Raw genomic sequence first — 17,264 nt, 5'->3', positions numbered from 1 at the left:
TCGTATTTTAGGCTGCAGGAGTCGTGAGCATGGCATTTGTAACACTTGCTCTTTCTGTGACCTTAGAATATTAGGGTTATAACCCTGTGCTATAAACTTCTGAATCAAGTTCTCTAATCTGTTCGGTAGCATGGAAGGGTCACTCACTACTCGGGCTATTCTCATCATCTGAGATAGTGGCAATCCCTGCTTAAGGGCTAGAGGATGGTGGCTATCGGCTTGGAGAAAAGTATTGCGATCAACCTCCTTGTAGTAAATGTCAGTGCTAATGATACCCTCTTTAATCATAACTTTAACATCTAAGAAATGCATAACGGCAGTGCTACAAGAGTAGGTATATTTGATCGGAGAATTTAGCTTGTTAACCCTCAATATAAGATCATCAAAACTGTCCCTACCCCCGGGCCATAAGATGAATGTCATCTATGTACCGGGAGTAGAGCAGGATATGCTGACTAACATCCGGACAATTCAAAAAGATCTGTTCCTCCTGGGCAAACATAAAAACATTTGCATATGAAGGGGCCACTGCCGACCCCACAGCACAAGCCCTCATTTGTAAAAAGAACTGGCTGTCATATAGAAAATAATTTCTGTAGAGAGTCAGCTCCAGCAAACGAATGAACAAATCATACCAAACACATCAGGGTCCAAATGATCATTAAGAAAACTGTGCATAGCCTCCACACCATCCACATGTCTGATGGAGGTGTAGAGGCTACACACATCCAGACAACACATAATAGTACCCTGTGGTACCACCTGTAAATCAAGCAAAAGGTTAATGAAACTGGTAGTGTCCTTTAAAAACGTATACTTATATTAAAGACTTATTTCGTAAAAGTAATGGTTGCAATATAAAGTCCAACATCTGAGCTATGGTTTGTAATAGTGAATTTCGGGCAGATATGATGGGCCTACGGGGGGGGGAGATACACAGTCCTTATGTAGTTTCGGTAACGTATACAACACAGGAGTTAATGGATGCTCCTTAAGTAAGATCTTTTGTAAAGCTGGCGTGAGCAAACCATCCTGGAAAGCGGTATCAAGAAAAGATCGGACTTCACGTAGGTACTCCTTTGTGGGATCACAAGATAGTTTTTTATATATATCTGGTTCTGCTAGTTGACGTTCAATCTCGTCACGGTAATCCGAAATATTCTGGACCACAATGGCCCCACTCTTATCGGCGGGCCTGATGATATCATAACTAGCTAGATTCTTTAATGCAGTGGTCTCGGTATATGATAGATCAAGATCTCCTTTTGGCCGAATCCAGATGGATCTTTCGTTTAAATACCATATCCCCTATGGGATTTACCAATAAGATCAATTGGAACAGTTTAATGTAGTTTTCATCATGTCGTGTTCTAATGAGGTTACCCTCTTTTTCCTGTGAAATGCTCTATTTTGCTTCTGTATTTTATTATTATGCTCTGCCATATGTATTGTTTCCCACATTGCTTGTTTTTTTGCTTCATGTCTTTTCATTTATGTTTTTCAGGGCCATTTGGACGTGTATATTCCCCCCCCACCTCCGCCAGCGCTCCGGGGCGGGGACCTCACGCTACGCCTCCCGTGGTGGTACGCATGCTGCCTGTGTTGCCTGGGCAACCAGGTCAAGCTAGGACCCGGAAGTGCTATGCAGCGGTGCCCGGAGAAGGAGTCGCGGCGGGAGATGTGGAGGACAGCGCGTTCAGCCCTGAGGTATTTTTAGTCGGTAAGTTTTGTCTTTCACTGTGTGTTGGTAAGCCTTGAGGAAGGGGCTCTGCCCCGAAACATCGCTCTCTACAATAATTTTCTGCTTTAAATCAAGCCTCTGGAGTGCCTTATTGTCCGTGGTTGGATGTGTATGTTGCTTCTTGGATTATGGCACCGGGGGCATGTTGTTACTAAAACTTGAGTGCCGGCTGAATTGTATCTATCTATCTATCTATCTATATATATATATATATATATATATATTATATACAGTGCATCTGGAACGCATTCACCGCGCTTCGCTTTTTCCACATTTCGTTATGTTACAGCTTTATTCCAAAATGGAATAAATGAATTTTTTCCCTCAAAATTCTACACACAATACCCCATAATGACAACATGAAAAAAGTTGTTTTGAGATTTTTGTTAATTTATTAAAAATAAAAAAGCTAAGAAATCACATGTACATAAGTATTCACAGCCTTTGCTCAATACTTTGTTGATGCACCTTTGGCAGCAATTACAGCCTCAAGTCTTTGAATATTATGCCACAAGCTTGACACAACTATCTTAGGGCAGTTTCCCCCATTCCTCTTTACAGCACCTCTCAAGCTCCATCAGGTTGGATGGGAAGCATCGGTGCAGAGCCAGATCTCTCCAGAGATGTTCAATCGGATTCAATTCTGGGCTCTGGCTGGGCCACTGAAGGACATTTGCAGAGTTGACCTGAAGCCACTCCTTTGATATTGTGGCTGTGTGCTTAGGGTCGTTATCTTGCAGAAAGATGGACCGTCGCCCCAGTCTGAGGTCCTGAGCGCTCTGGAGCAGGATTTCATCCAGGATGTCTCTGTACATTTTTCCCTCTATTCTGACTAGTCTCCCAAATCCAGCAGCTGAAAAACATCCCCACAGAATGATGCTGCCACCACCATGCTTCACTGCAGGGATGGTATTGGCCTGGTTATGAGCTGTGCCTGGTTTCCTCCAAACTTGACGCCTGGCATTCACGCCAAAGAGTTAAATCTTTGTCTCATCAGGCCAGAGAATTTTATTTCTCATGGTCTAAGAGTCCTTCAGGTGCAATTGGCAAACTCCAGGCGGGCTGCCATGTGCCTTTTACTAAAGAGTGGCTTCCATCTGGCCACTCTACCGTACAGGCCTGATTGGTGGATTACTGCATAGATGGTTATCCTTCTGGAAGGTTCTCATCTCTCCTCAGAGGAATGCTGTAGCTCTGACAGAGTGACTATTGGGTTCTCGGTCACCTCCATGACTAGGGCCCTTCTCCCCGATCACTCAGTTTAGACAGCCGGCCAGCTCTAGGAAGAGTCCTGGTGGTTTCGAACTTCTTCCATGTACGGATGATGGAGTCCACTGTGCTCATTGGGACCTTCAGAGCGACAGATATTTTTATGTACCATTCTCCAGATTTGTGCCTCGAGACAATCCTGTCTCTGAGGTCTACAGACAATTCCTTTGACTTAATGCTTGGTTTGTGCTCAGAAATGCACTTTCAAGTGTGGGGCGTTATATAGACAGGTGTGTGCCTTTCCAAGTCATGTCCAATCAACTGAATTTACCACAGGTGGACTCCAATTAAGCTGTAGTAACATCTCAAGGATGATCAGCGGAAACAGGATGCACCTGAGCTCAATTTTGAGCTTCATGGCAAAGACTGTGAATACCTATGTACATGTGATTTCTTAGTTTTTTATTTTTAATAAATTTGCAAAGATCCCCCAAAAACTTTGTTCACGTTGTCATTATGGGGTATTGTGTGTAGAATTTTGAGGACAAAAATTAATTTATTCTATTTTGGAATAAGACTGTAAAATAACAAAATGTGGAAAAAGTGAAGCTCTGTGAATACTTTCCGGATGCACTGTGTATATATATATATATATATATATATATATATATATATATACTGATGATGTCAGAGTAGCAGGGCATACATTGGCACTTAGGATGGCAGCATGTATACATGAGCACATAAAATGGCAGTATGTCTGCATGGACACATAGAATGCAGGAGCAATTCTACATACGGGAAACTAGGGCGGGCATGTAACCCACAGCATGAGACCCCTGACAATGAAGCCCTTGACAAGGAGCATGAGACCCCTGGCAATGAGCAGGAGACCCCTGGCAACGAGCAGGAAACCCCTGGCAATGAACAGGAAACCCCTGGCACGAGCATGTAACCCACAGCATGAGACCCCTGACAACGAAGCCCTTGAAAAAGGAGCATGAGACCCCTGGCAATGAGCAGGAGACCCCTGGCAACGAGCAGAAAACCCCTGGCAACAAGCATGGAACCCAGAGCATGAAACCCCCGGCAATGAGCAGATAATTTAAAAGTAATTAGAAGCCTTACTGTGGTGCATAATTTGTAAGGGACATTATTGTGTGTGGGGCATAAAATTGTGTCAAGGGCATAACTGTATGTGGCATAATGTGTAATGGGCATTACAGTGTATGGCATAATGTGTGGCATTACGGTGTGTAGCATAACGTGTAAAGGGCATTACGGTGTGTAGCATAATTTGAAATGGGCATTACGGTGTGTGGCATAATGTGTAATGGGCATTGTGTGTGGCATAACCTTTAATGGGCATTACGGTGTGTTGCATAATGTGTAATGGGCATTACGGTGTGTTGCATAATGTGTAATGGGCATTACGGTGTGTGGCATAACGTGTAGTGAGCATTATGGTGCATGGCATAATATGAAATGGGCATTACGGTGTGTAGCATAATGTGTACTGGGCATAACGGTATGTGGCATAAGTTGAAATAGATGTTACAGTGTGCGGATAATGTGTAGTGGGCATTACGGTGTGTGACATAATGTGTAAGTGGCATTACTATAAGGAGGAAAAACTACAAATAATGTAAAGGTCATTATTCAGTCCCGTCCCCCCTTCCCTGTAGCTTTGTTTTGCCTGTGTAGTAGAAGGGGTTCTACCTGACGCAATGTGTATAAGGGGTATTACTGTGCAGCAGGGCCAGCTCCAGGCACGTTCGACTAGTGCGGCCGTGCGGGGCGCCACCTCTAATGGGCGCCGTGCGCTGGCGCCGCCATCTTTGTGCCTGGAGCCAGCCTGCAGTGCTCCCTGGCTTAAACTTAAACTGTTGTGTATGCGGCTGTGCGGCGCCGGCGTCTGACGTTAGATGCCGGCGCCGTGCAGCCGCGCACACAAGAGTTTTAGAAGAGCCGCCCGCGTCCTCAGCGGCACTCCCCCTCCCACCACCACCGCAGGTATCGTGAAGCAGTATATGGATCGGGCTCTGTGTGGGGGCACTGTGGGGGCATATCTTTCACTGTGGGGGCAATTATGTATCTGGAAATGTGGGGGCATGTCTGCACTGTGGGGGTATATCTTTCACTGTGGGGGCGTTTATGTATCTGGCACTGTGGGGGCATATCTGGCACTGTGGGTGCATTTATATATCTGGCACTGTGGGGGCATTTATGTATCAGGCACTGTGGGGGCATTTATGTATCAGGCACTGTGGGGGCATTTATGTATCTGGCATTGTGGGGGCATTTATGTATCTGGCACTGTGGGGGTATATCTGCACTGTGAGGGCATTGATGTATCTGGCACTGTGGGGGCATATCTGCACTGTGGGGGCATTTATGTATCTGGCACTGGGGGGGGGGCATATCTGCACTGTGGGGGCATTTATGTATCTGGCACTGTGGGGGCATATCTGCACTGTGGGGGCATTTTATGTAACTGGCACTGTGGGGGCATATTGGCACTGTGGGGGCATTTATGTATCTGGAACTGTGGGGGCATTTTATGTATCTGGCACTGTGGGGGCATTTATGTATCTGGAACTGTGGGGGCGTTTATGTATCTGGCACTGTGGGGGCATATCTGCACTGTGGGGGCATTAATGTATCTGGCACTGTGGCGGCATTTATGTATCTGGCACTGTGGGGCATTTATCTATCTGGCACTGTGGGGGCATTTATGTATATGGCACTGTGGGGGCATATCTGCACTGTGGGGGCGTTTATGTATCTGGCACTGTGGGGGCATTTATGTATCTGGCACTGTGGGGGCATATCTGCACTGTAGGGGCATTTCTGTATCTGGCACTGTGGGGGCATATCTGCACTGTGGGGGCATTTTATGTATCTGACACTGTGGAGGCATTTATGTATCTGGAACTGTGGGGGCATTTATGTATCTGGAACTGTGGGGGCATTTATGTATCTGGAACTGTGGGGGCATATCTGCACTGTGGGGGCATTTTATGTATCTGGCACTGTGGGGGCATATTGGCACTGTGGGGGCATTTATGTATCTGGCACTGTGGGGGCATTTATGTATATGGCACTGTGGGGGCATATCTGCACTGTGGGGGCGTTTATGTATCTGGCACTGTGGGGGCATTTATGTATCTGGCACTGTGGGGGCATATCTGCACTGTGGGGGCATTTATGTATCTGGCACTGTGGGGGCATATCTGCCCTGTGGGGGCATTTTATGTATCTGGCACTGTGGGGGCATTTATGTATCTGGAACTGTGGGGGCATTTATGTATCTGGAACTGTGGGGGCATTTATGTATCTGGAACTGTGGGGGCATATCTGCACTGTGGGGGCATTTTATGTATCTGGCACTGTGGGGGCATTTATGTATCTGGAACTGTGGGGGCATTTATGTATCTGGAACTGTGGGGGCATTTATGTATCTAGAACTGTGGGGGCGTTTATGTATCTGGCACTGTGGGGGCATATCTGCACTGTGGGGGCATTAATGTATCTGGCACTGTGGGGGCATATCTGCACTGTGGGGGCATTAATGTATCTGGCACTGTGGGGGCATATCTGCACTGTGGGGGCATTTATGTATCTGGCACTGTGGGGGCATTTATGTATATGGCACTGTGGGAGGCATATCTGCACTGTGGGGGCGTTCATGTATCTGGCACTGTGGGGGCGTTTATGTATCTGGCACTGTGGGGGCATATCTACACTGTGGGGGCATTTATGTATCTGGCACTGTAGGGGCATTTATGTATCTGGAACTGTGGGGACATATCTGGCACTGTGACCATTTATGTATCTGGCACTGCTGGGGGGCATGTCATGTGTAGCTGGCAAGGCTGGGGAGCATATCATGTAGTGTTCCCGCTAGGCGTCTGTGGCTAGGCAATGTGTCTCAGTGCTCTGCCTGGCGCAAAGTGTCTAACGTACTCTGCCTGTTGCAGTGTGTATAGGAGGTTCTACCTGGTGCAATGTGTATTAGCTGCACTACTGTGTGGTGTAATGCGAATTGCCACTATTATGTGGCCACACCCCTTCTCCACGAAGCAACGCCCCTAAATTTTTGCTGCACTGTCCATGCTTTGGCATGTAGGTAGGGGAGCACCAAGCATTACAGTATGTACATCATTTTGCCATCCTAACTTAAAAATGTGACCCCCCTGTGATCAGCACCCTGCCCTAAAAAGTGAACACTGTCATGTGTAGCTGGCACTGCTGGGGGGCATGTCATGTATAGCTGGCACTGCTGCGGGGCATGTCATGTGTAGCTGGCACTATACTGGAGACATTGTGTGTAAGGAAAACTACTGTGGCTGTTATGTGTAAGGCTGCTAACTGTGTGCGTAGAGGGGGTGTGAAAAATAAGATTTTAAACCTACCGGTAAATCTTTTTCTCCTAGTCCAAAGAGGATGCTGGGGACTCCGTAAGGACCATGGGGTATAGACGGGCTCCGCAGGAGACATGGGCACCTAAAAGAACTTTCTAGTATGGTGTGCACTGGCTCCTCCCTCTATGCCCCTCCTCCAGACCTCAGTTAGAGAACTGTGCCCAGAGGAGATGGACAACACGAGGAAAGGATTTTGTTAATCTAAGGGCAAGATTCATACCAGCCCACACCAATCATACCATATAACCTGGAATACACATAACCAGTTAACAGTATGAACAAACAACAGTACCGGTCCAAGACCGAGCCTAACTGTAACATAACCCTTATGTAAGCAATAACTATATACAAGCCTTGCAGATTTTCCACAATGGGACGGGCGCCCAGCAACCTTTACGGACTAGGAGAAAAAGATTTACCGGTAGGTTTAAAATCTTATTTTCTCTTACGTCCTAGAGGATGCTGGGGACTCCGTAAGGACCATGGGGTTTATACCAAAGCTCCCAATCGGGCGGGAGAGTGCGGATGACTCTGCAGCACCGACTGAGCAAATGCTAGGTCCTCATCAGCCAGGGTATCAAACTTGTAGAATTTAGCAAAAGTGTTTGACCCCGACCAAGTTGCTGCTCGGCAAAGCTGTAATGCCGAGACGCCCCGGGCAGCCGCCCAAGAAGAGCCCACCTTCCTAGTGGAATGGGCCTTTACTGAATGCGGTAACGGCAATCCAGCTGTAACATAAGCCTGCTGAATCGTGTTACAGATCCAGCGAGCAATAGTCTGCTTCGAAGCAGGCGCGCCAATCTTGTTGGCAGCATACAGGACAAACAATACATCTGTTTTCCTAATTCTAGCCAGGACGGCTATATAAATTTTTAAGGCCCTGACTACATCCAGGGACATGGAATCCTCCAAGTCACTCGTAGCCACAGGCACCACAATAGGTTGGTTCATATGAAATGAAGACACCACCTAGGGTAAAAATTGAGGACGAGTCCTCAATTCCGCTCTATCTACGTGAAAAATCAAGTAAGGGCTCTTGTAAGACAAGGCCGCCAATTCTGACACACGCCTCGTAGATGCCAAGGCTGACAACATGACCACCTTCCAGGTGAGAAATTTCAACTACACCGTTTTAAGGGGTTCAAACCAGTGTGATTTAAGGAACTGCAACACCACGTTCAGGTCCCATGGTGCCACCGGGGGCACAAAAGGAGGCTGGATGTGTAGTACTCCTTTTACAAACGTCTGGACTTCTGGGAGAGAAGCCAATTCCTTCTGAAAGAATATTGACAAGGCCGAAATCTGTACTTTAACAGAGCCTAACTTTAGGCCCATATGTACTCCTGTCTGTAGGAAGTGGAGAAAACGACCCAGATGGAAATCTTCCGTAGGAGCATTCTTGGTTTCACACCAAGAGACATATTTCCGCCAGATACGGTGATAATGTTTTACTGTCACCTCCTTCCTAGCCTTTACTAGAGTAGGTATGACCTCCTCCGGAATACCCTTCTCCGCTAGGATCCGGCGTTCAACCGCCATGCCGTCAAATGTAACCGCGGTAAGTCTTGGAACATGCAGGGCCCCTGCTGTAACAGGTCTTCCCTTAGAGGAAGAGGCCAAGGATCTTCAGTGAGCATCTCCTGAAGATCTGAGTACCAGGCCCTTCGAGGCCAGTCTGGAACCATGGGTATTGTTTGTACTCTTTTTCGATTTATGATCCTCAACACTTTTGTGATGAGAGGATAAGGAGGAAACACGTAGACCGACTGGAATACCCATGGTGTTACCAGAGCGTCTACTGCTATTGCCTGAGGGTCCCGGGACCTGGCACAATACCTCCGAAGCTTCTTGTTGAGGCGTGACGCCATCATGTCTATTTGAGGAACTCCCCAGAGATCCGTTATCTCTGCAAAGACTTCTTGATGAAGTCCCCACTCTCCTGGATGGAGATCGTGTCTGCTGAGGAAGTTTGCTTCCCAGTTGTCCACTCCCGGAATGAAGACAGCTGACAGAGCGCTTACGTGATTTTCCGCTCAGCGAAGAATCCTGGTGGCTTCCGCCATCGCGACTCTGCTTCTTGTCCCGCCTTGACGGTTCACATGAGCTCCTGCTGTGACATTGTCTGATTGAATCAGAACCGGTAGGTTGCGAAGAAGAATCTCCGCTTGTCGAAGGCCGTTGTATATGGCCCTTAGCTCCAACACGTTGATGTGTAGACAGGACTCCTGGTCTGACCATAGTCCCTGAAAATTTCTTCCTTGGGTGACTGCTCCCCATCCTCGGAGGCTCGCGTCCGTGGTTACCAGGATCCAGTCCTGAATGCCGAACCTGCGACCCTCTAGAAGGTGAGCACTTTGCAGCCACCATAGAAGAGACACCCTGGCCCTGGGGGACAGTGTTATTTTTTGATGTAATTGTAGATGGGACCCAGACCATTTGTCCAGAAGATCCCATTGAAACTTCCTTGCATGGTACCTGCCGAAGGGAATGGCCTCGTAAGTTGCCACCATTTTCCCCAGAACCCGAGTGCATAGATGAGCTGACACTCTTTTCGGCTTCAGTAGTTCTCGGACCATGTTCTGGAGGTCCTGGACTTTTTCCAACGGGAGGAAAACTTTCTTTTGTTCCGTGTCCAGTATCATGCCAAGGAAGGCTAGTCGAGTTGTCGGAACCAACTGTGACTTTGGTAGATTGAGAATCCACCCATGTTGCTGAAGTACTCTCTGAGAGAGTGCCACGTTCTCCAGTAATTGCTCTCATGATCTCGCTTTTATCAGGAGATCATCCAAGTATGGGATAATTGTGACTCCTCGCTTGCGCAGGATCACCATAATTTCCGCCATTATCTTGGTGAAAATCCTCGGGGCCGTGGACAGCCCAAACGGTAACGTCTGAAACTGGTAATGACAATCCTGTACCGCGAATCTCAGGTACTCCTGATGAGAGGGATATATGGGGACATGAAGGTAAGCATCCTTTATGTCCAGTGACACCATAAAATCCCCCCCTTCCAGGCAGGCTATCACCGCTCGGAGCGATTCCATCTTGAATTTGAATCTTTTCAGGTACAGGTACAGGTTCAGGGATTTTAGGTTTAAAATGGGCCTGACCGAACCATCCGGCTTCGGGACCGCAAATAGGGTTGAATAATACCCTTTTCCCTGTTGGCTCAGGGGAACCCTGATAATCACTCGCTGCTGACACAGCGTTTGAATTGCAGCTAGCACTACTTTCCGCTCTGAAGTAGAAGCTGGTAAGGCCGACTTAAAAAATCGGCGTGGGGGCTCCTCTTCGAATTCCAGCTTGTAGCCCTGGGAGACTATTTCTGTCACCCAAGGGTCCACGTCTGACTGAACCCAGACTTGGCTGAATAGTCGAAGGCGTGCCCCCACCTGAGCGGACTCCCGCAGGGGAGACCCAGCGTCATGCGGTGGACTTAGCGGAAGCCGGGGAGGACTTCTGCTCTTGGGAACCAGCCTCAGCAGGTGTCCTCTTGCCTCTACCCTTACCTCTGGCGAGGAAAGAGGAGCCCCGACCTCTTCTGGATCTATGCGACCGAAAGAACTGCATCTGATATTGTGGGGGTTTCTTTTGCAGTTAGGGAACAAAAGGTAAAAAGGTCGACTTACCCGCGGTAGCTGTAGAGATCAGGTCCGCGAGGCCGTCCCCAAACAATACATCACCTTTGTAAGGTAAAACCTCCATATGCCTTTTTGAGTCTGCATCCCCCGTCCATTGGCGGATCCACAAGGCTCTTCTTGCCGAAATAGCCATAGCATTGGCTCTTGAACCCAGTAAACCAATGTCTCTTTGAGCGTCCCTCATATATAAGACTGCGTCCTTAATATGAGCTAATGTTAACAAAATTGTATCCCTATCTAGGGTATCAAGGTCAGCTGACAGTGTATCTGTCCAAGCTGCTACTGCACTACATACCCATGCCGACGCAATTGCCGGTCTAAGCAAAGTACCAGTATGAGTGTAGATAGACTTTAGTGTAGTCTCTTGCCTGCGGTCCGCAGGGTCCTTGAGGGCCGCTGTGTCAGGGGACGGTAGCGCCACCTTCTTGGAAAGGCGTGTTAAGGCTTTGTCCACTGTGGGAGAGGATTCCCAACGTACCCTGTCCTGTGAAGGGAAAGGGTACGCCATAAGAACCCTTTTGAGAATCTGCAGTTTCTTATCTGGAGTTTCCCAAGCTTTTTCACATAACTCATTAATTTCATGGGAAGGAGGAAAGTTTATAACCTGTTTCTTTCCCTTAAACATGTGTATCCTCGTGTCGGGCACCGAGGGCTCATCAGTAATATGTAACACATCTTTTATTGCAATAATCATGCACTGAATACTTTTTGTCACCCTGGGGTGCAACCTTGCTTCATCATAGTCGACACTGGAATCAGAGTCCGTGTCGGTATCTGTGTCCCTTATTTGTGAGAAGGGACGTTTCTGAGACCCCGACGGGTCCTGTGAGTCGGCACAATCTGTAGATTGATTATCTGCCGACGCTCTGGACTCTGCTTTGTCCAGTCTTTCATGCAGTGAAGCTACACTAGCATTTAACATATGCCACATATTCATCCAATCCTGAGTCGGCACCGCAGACTGAGACACACCACTCATCTGTTCCACCTCCTCTTTGGATAAGCCTTCCGTTTCAGACATGCCGACACACGTACCGACACCCCACACACACACTGGGATATAACTATAAGGGGACAATTCCCCAAAGAAGGCCCTTTGGAGAGACAGAGAGAGTATGCCAGCACACACCAGCGCCAGCTGACCCAGGGAAAAAACCCCAGATAGCGCTTTTACATATATATGTATACAGAATTCCTCACTCACTGCGCTTTAAATATGTGCCCCCCTCTCTTATTTTCAGCCCTCTGATGCTCAGCGGGGAGAGTCCGGGGAGCCAGCGTTCTCTGCAGCCTCTGTGGAGAAAATGGCGCTGGTTAGTGTTGAAGGATCAAGCTCCGCCCCCTCGCGCGGCGGGCTTCGGTCCCGCTCGAGATTTTGAAAAAAATGTCGGGGATTCGTAGTTTACTGCCCTGCAGCCTAACTGCATGCTTTATGCCTTAAAACAAGGTTTATTGCTGCCCAGGGCGCCCCCCCGCACCCATCAGTGCCATGTGTGTGTTTAAATGTGGGAGCAACGGCGCGCAGCTACCTGCTGCACGCTTACCTCATGAAGATCTGAAGTCTTCTGCCGCCTGACATCTTCTTATGATCTGTCATGCTCACCCGGCTTCTTTTTTCCGGCATCTGTGAGGAGGATGGCGGCGCGGCTCCGGGACGAACCCCAGGGTGAGACCTGTGTTCCGACTCCCTCTGGAGCTAATGGTGTCCAGTAGCCTAAGAAGCAGAGCCCTTAACTCTTAAGAAGTGGGTCGGCTTCTCTCCCCTCAGTCCCACGATGCAGGGAGTCTGTTGCCAGCAGAGCTCCCTGAAAATAAAAAACCTAACAAAATTCTTTTTACATAAAACTCAGGAGAGCTCCTGTAATGCACCCTATCTCCTCTGGGCACAAGATCTAGCTGAGGTCTGGAGGAGGGGCATAGAGGGAGGAGCCAGTGCACACCATACTAGAAAGTTCTTTTAGGTGCCCATGTCTCCTGCGGAGACCGTCTATACCCCATGGTCCTTACGGAGTCCCCAGCATCCTCTAGGACGTAAGAGACATATTTATTTATAGTTTGATTATATGAAGTTATGAGACCACGCCCACTTTTCCATGAGGCCACACCCACTTTCCCAGGAGGCCACACACACTTTTCCAGGTGCCTGCGGCGTGCACATAGGGGTGTGGGGGGCTCTTACATCTCGCTCAGGGTGCTAGTAGGCCTGGAGCTGGCACTGCTGTGCAGTGTAATATGAATTGGTACCATTCTCTGGCCCCTATTTTTTGCAGCACCCCTTAACCCTGTTTAGAGTGGAGGGTGGTGCAAAAGAAAACTTTTACCTTGGGCGCTACAAGGTCTAGAATACTGATAGGATGGAAGTATGTAAAGTATACATGTAGCACATAGGATGACGGTATGTAAACTATACATGTGGTACCTGGGAACACAGCACGTACACATTGCCACATACAGTAGCACGGCAGTATGTAAACGTGTAGACATGCACATAGGATTGCTGTACAGACAGGCATGACAGTGCATACGCTGATACGGCGATACTTTCATTTCTTACATAAGGAATAAGGAAATAACCAGTGAGTGCGCACATTCAGCAAAAGCGAAACTGACAGCAGCGAGCAGCGCACCGGTGAAAGGCCGGCACACGTGCTTCTGGGCGGAGCACGGTGAGCAGCAACCAACCAATGCCAGACATGCCGATTTGACGTAATTGTTCTCGAGACCAATAAAAAAAAAAAATGTCTCTGGCCCTACATCGCTAAATGTGAATCGGTTTTATAAGGCGTCACCTCTCAGTGACGTCACGACACCCAGCGACCCCGCCCCCTCCCTGGCACAGGAGAAGGTATAGAAGAACGGATCGCCGCGCAGCTCAGTATTGTTCGCCCAGCACAGTGCCGCGGAGAGCGTGGAGCTAGAGACCGGCACAGAGATGGAAAGTGGTGAAGCGGAGTTCAACATCCTGCTGGCGACCGACTCGTACAAGGTGGGAAGCCGGTCTGGTGCGCTCATCTGCGCGGAGCATGTCGCCCCTCTACCGCTGTGCTCATCCTAAGCAAGCCTCCGGGGGTCCATGGCCTCCACCGACACTGCCCGCAGGCGCTGGCACCGGGGAACGGCGGTGTTGTGTGGTCAGTGTGGCGCCCCACGTCTCCTGCTCGGGGGTGACCCGGCCATGGTGAGCGGCGTGAAGGTCAGGTACCGCCGTGTGCAAGCTGCCATCCGCTGCACTGACAGATGACCCAGTGTGCACCTGGCGGGCACGGTGCTGGTGGCAGCGTCCCTTTCTCACCCGGCACTCCGATCTGTTCTTATTCACTTCGTCTCACACCGGGCACCCGAGGCCTCTTGTCTACAATGTCTAAGCCCAGAAATTGTCATTCTGTTAGACACAAACTGATGTAGAAGCGTGCCCACCCATTGTGCCAGTCCCACCTCTCCTCCATAGTCAGCAGAAGTCGGGCACAATGTATGGCTACAAGTTATGTCTGCTGGCTGATCCCATAACAAGCGGTGTGTCACATTGAGTCAGTGTTGAGCAATGAGTTGTACAAATTGTGTACTGCAATTTCCCTGTGTGTGCTGGATAGCTCATGCCCATCTTCTGTAGTGCAGGAATATAACAGTTGGGCATCATTTATTGCATTATGGCTTTCTACGTTTAGAAAGTTATCAAGCGCCTTAAGTCCTATTGAAGAGTGCTATATAAATGTTGTTTGTTGTTTCCTATTGTTATAAGTGTGCATAGGCAGTCAATGAAAAAGCAGGGTTATAAGTCTATATGATAATTTGTATTTTCATTGAGCCCTAATGGGCCTTACACATTGGCCGAGGTGGATGACTCGGCGGGGGTGGAGGGAGGGAGTGTGTGACGCCGCCAATCACCTGGCCCCATAGCCCTGCATGCTAATATGGACGATATTGTCCATATTGGCTTGCATGCATAAACGAGCTGACACCAACGGAAAATGAGTGCGGGGGCGCGCATTGTTTATCGTTGGTGCTTACACACTGATGGATATGAATATCTCGTTCATTAATGAACAAAATCGTTCATATCTTTCACTGTAATCGGACAGTGTGTAGGGCCCATAACTCTTATGGGCCCTACACACTGGCCGACCCGCCGACGAGCGACCCAGTGACGGGGGGAGTGAAGTTTCTTCACTCCCCCGTCACCCGGCTCCATAGAACTGCAGGCAAATATGGACGAGATCGTCCATATTGGCCTGCATGCACAGCCGACGGGGGACCAGCGATGAACGAGCGCGGGGCCGCGCATCGTTCATCGCTGGAGTCTCCACACTGAAAGATATGAACGAGTTCTCGTTCATTTATGAACGAGATCGTTCATATCTTTCTAACAAATCGGCCAGTGTGTAGGGCCTATTAGGAAGCAGGTTGCAAGACTGTTTCAGTTCTAATAAAGTGAAACAGAGCGGTATAGTAATGTCATGTGATCTCAGGAATCTTAGTCTAGTGCAAAGTGCCTTACCAAGGTCGGTGTTCCAAACAGCATGAACATGGCCTGTCAGCCTCTGAGGTGGGAGTATAGAACATGACAAGTTGCATTGTATTAATGAGTGTGTGTTTATATATCTAAATTGTTCATATGACTCAGCATTTACAAATATGTGCAACAGTTATGTTTTTTTTTTTTGTTTTTTTTTTTACGGTTTGCTTTGTGAAGCACTTTGTTGTCGCTCCTTGATATTATGCCCCATGACATTAGTACTGTTGTATGCAAGGGCATAGATGGAGGCAGTGCAGCTGCTATGGAGCCCAGAGCTGAGAGGGGCCCACCTTCCCTGTCACAGTTGCATGTGTTCTATACATTTTTCACCATTGGGTGATACATAGGAACCCTTCAAACATTTGCCTTGGGTCATAAACAATGTAGTAATGCCCCTGCTGGACCTGCAAATTGTACTGTGGTATAAAATGAACTGGAGGGCATTATAATGTTACATAATATGAACTGGGGCACTCTACTATGGACACAGTGTGAATGAAGTAGAGGCACTGTAATGTGGCATAATATGAACGGGTCGCTGTATGTCATCATGTGAATTACTGTGTTGCATAATGTGTATTGGCAGCTCTACAGTGTGACATAGGGGTATATGCAATTGCGGTCGAATTCCCGAAAATGTCGAAAAACGGGACATTTTCGCCCCCCCAAAAAATTCGACAATGCAATTCAGTACTTTTCGTCAAAAGAACGGACTTTCAAAATTCGACTTTTTGAAATTCGACATTTGTCAAATTCGACATTTCTGCAATGGTACAAATGCGGCAATTCGACAAAAGTATACTCATTTGAATATTGTAAATTCGACAACAATGCTTTTTAGACAGTAAATTCGTCATTTTCAATCCGCCACACTTTGCTGGCGGAATCTAATCAAAATTTTTAAACATGTTTGTTTTTTTTTTTGTGTTTTTTTTTTTAATTGGTAATAGCATATCTATTTATATTAGAAGGGATTAGGTACTTGGTTTGTCTATTTTGGAGGCACAAGTATTATTTATATATTTTTTAAAATATTATTTTTTATTTTTTTATTTTTTTTTAAATGGAATGGTAAAAATCTGAAAAAAAAAATGCGTGGGGTCCCCCCTCCTAAAGCATAACCAGCCTCGGGCTCTTCGAGCCGATCCTGATTCTAAAAATCCGGGGAAAAAACTGACATGGGATCCCCCGTATTTTTAAAACCAGCACCAGGCTCTGCGCCTGGTGCTGGTGCAAAAAATACGGGGGACAAAAAGCGTAGGGGTCCCCCGTATTTTTTTACACCAGCATCGGGCTCCACTAGCTGGGTAGATAATGCCACAGCCGGGGGTCACTTGTATACAGCGCCCTGCGGCCGTGGCATTAAATACGCAACTAGTCACCCCTGGCCGGGGTACCCTGGAGGAGTGGGGACCCCTTCAATCAAGGCGTCCCCCCCCCCCCTCCAGCCACCCAAGGGCCAGGGGTGAAGCCCGAGGCTGTCTCTCCCCCCCCCCCCCCCCTCCCATCCAAGGGCTGCGGATGGGGGGCTGATAGCCTTGTGAAAATTGAAAGAACATTGTTTTTTCCAGTAGTACTACAAGTCCTAGCAAGCCTCCCCCGCAAGCTGGTACTTGGAGAACCACAAGTACCAGCATGCGGGAGAAAAACAGGCCCGCTGGTACCTGTAGTTCTACTGGAAAAAAAATACCCAAATAAAAACAGGACACGCACACCGTGAGAGTAAAACTTTATTT

General features: G+C 48.0%; 1 protein-coding gene and 1 long non-coding RNA gene across 3 annotated transcripts in view; one reads left to right on the top strand and one right to left on the bottom strand.

Annotated features, from left to right (window-relative positions):
- LOC134932533 (uncharacterized) overlaps positions 1 to 15,571 on the bottom strand; it is a 16,710-nt gene extending 1,139 nt beyond the window's left edge. Inside the window, exon 1 of the long non-coding RNA XR_010179388.1 lies at positions 15,511 to 15,571. This is a non-coding gene — a long non-coding RNA (uncharacterized LOC134932533). The remainder of the gene's footprint in view (positions 1 to 15,510) is intronic.
- The window catches only part of NAMPT (nicotinamide phosphoribosyltransferase), a 172,029-nt gene continuing 168,587 nt past the window's right edge, over positions 13,823 to 17,264 (top strand). The window contains exon 1 of one of the 2 annotated variants that reach the window (XM_063927050.1): positions 13,823 to 14,001. In XM_063927050.1, the coding sequence (XP_063783120.1) occupies positions 13,948 to 14,001 (54 nt within the window). In that variant the 5' untranslated portion in view covers positions 13,823 to 13,947. Of the gene's footprint in view, positions 14,002 to 14,073; positions 14,194 to 17,264 lie in introns of those variants that run through there. The other variant, XM_063927049.1, reaches the window with a different exon arrangement.

This window comes from Pseudophryne corroboree, chromosome 6, assembly GCF_028390025.1.
Source record: "Pseudophryne corroboree isolate aPseCor3 chromosome 6, aPseCor3.hap2, whole genome shotgun sequence".
Classification (NCBI taxonomy): Eukaryota; Metazoa; Chordata; class Amphibia; order Anura; family Myobatrachidae; genus Pseudophryne; species Pseudophryne corroboree.
Note: the sequence above shows the minus strand (reverse complement) of the source record. Positions and strands in the feature narration are given on the sequence as shown.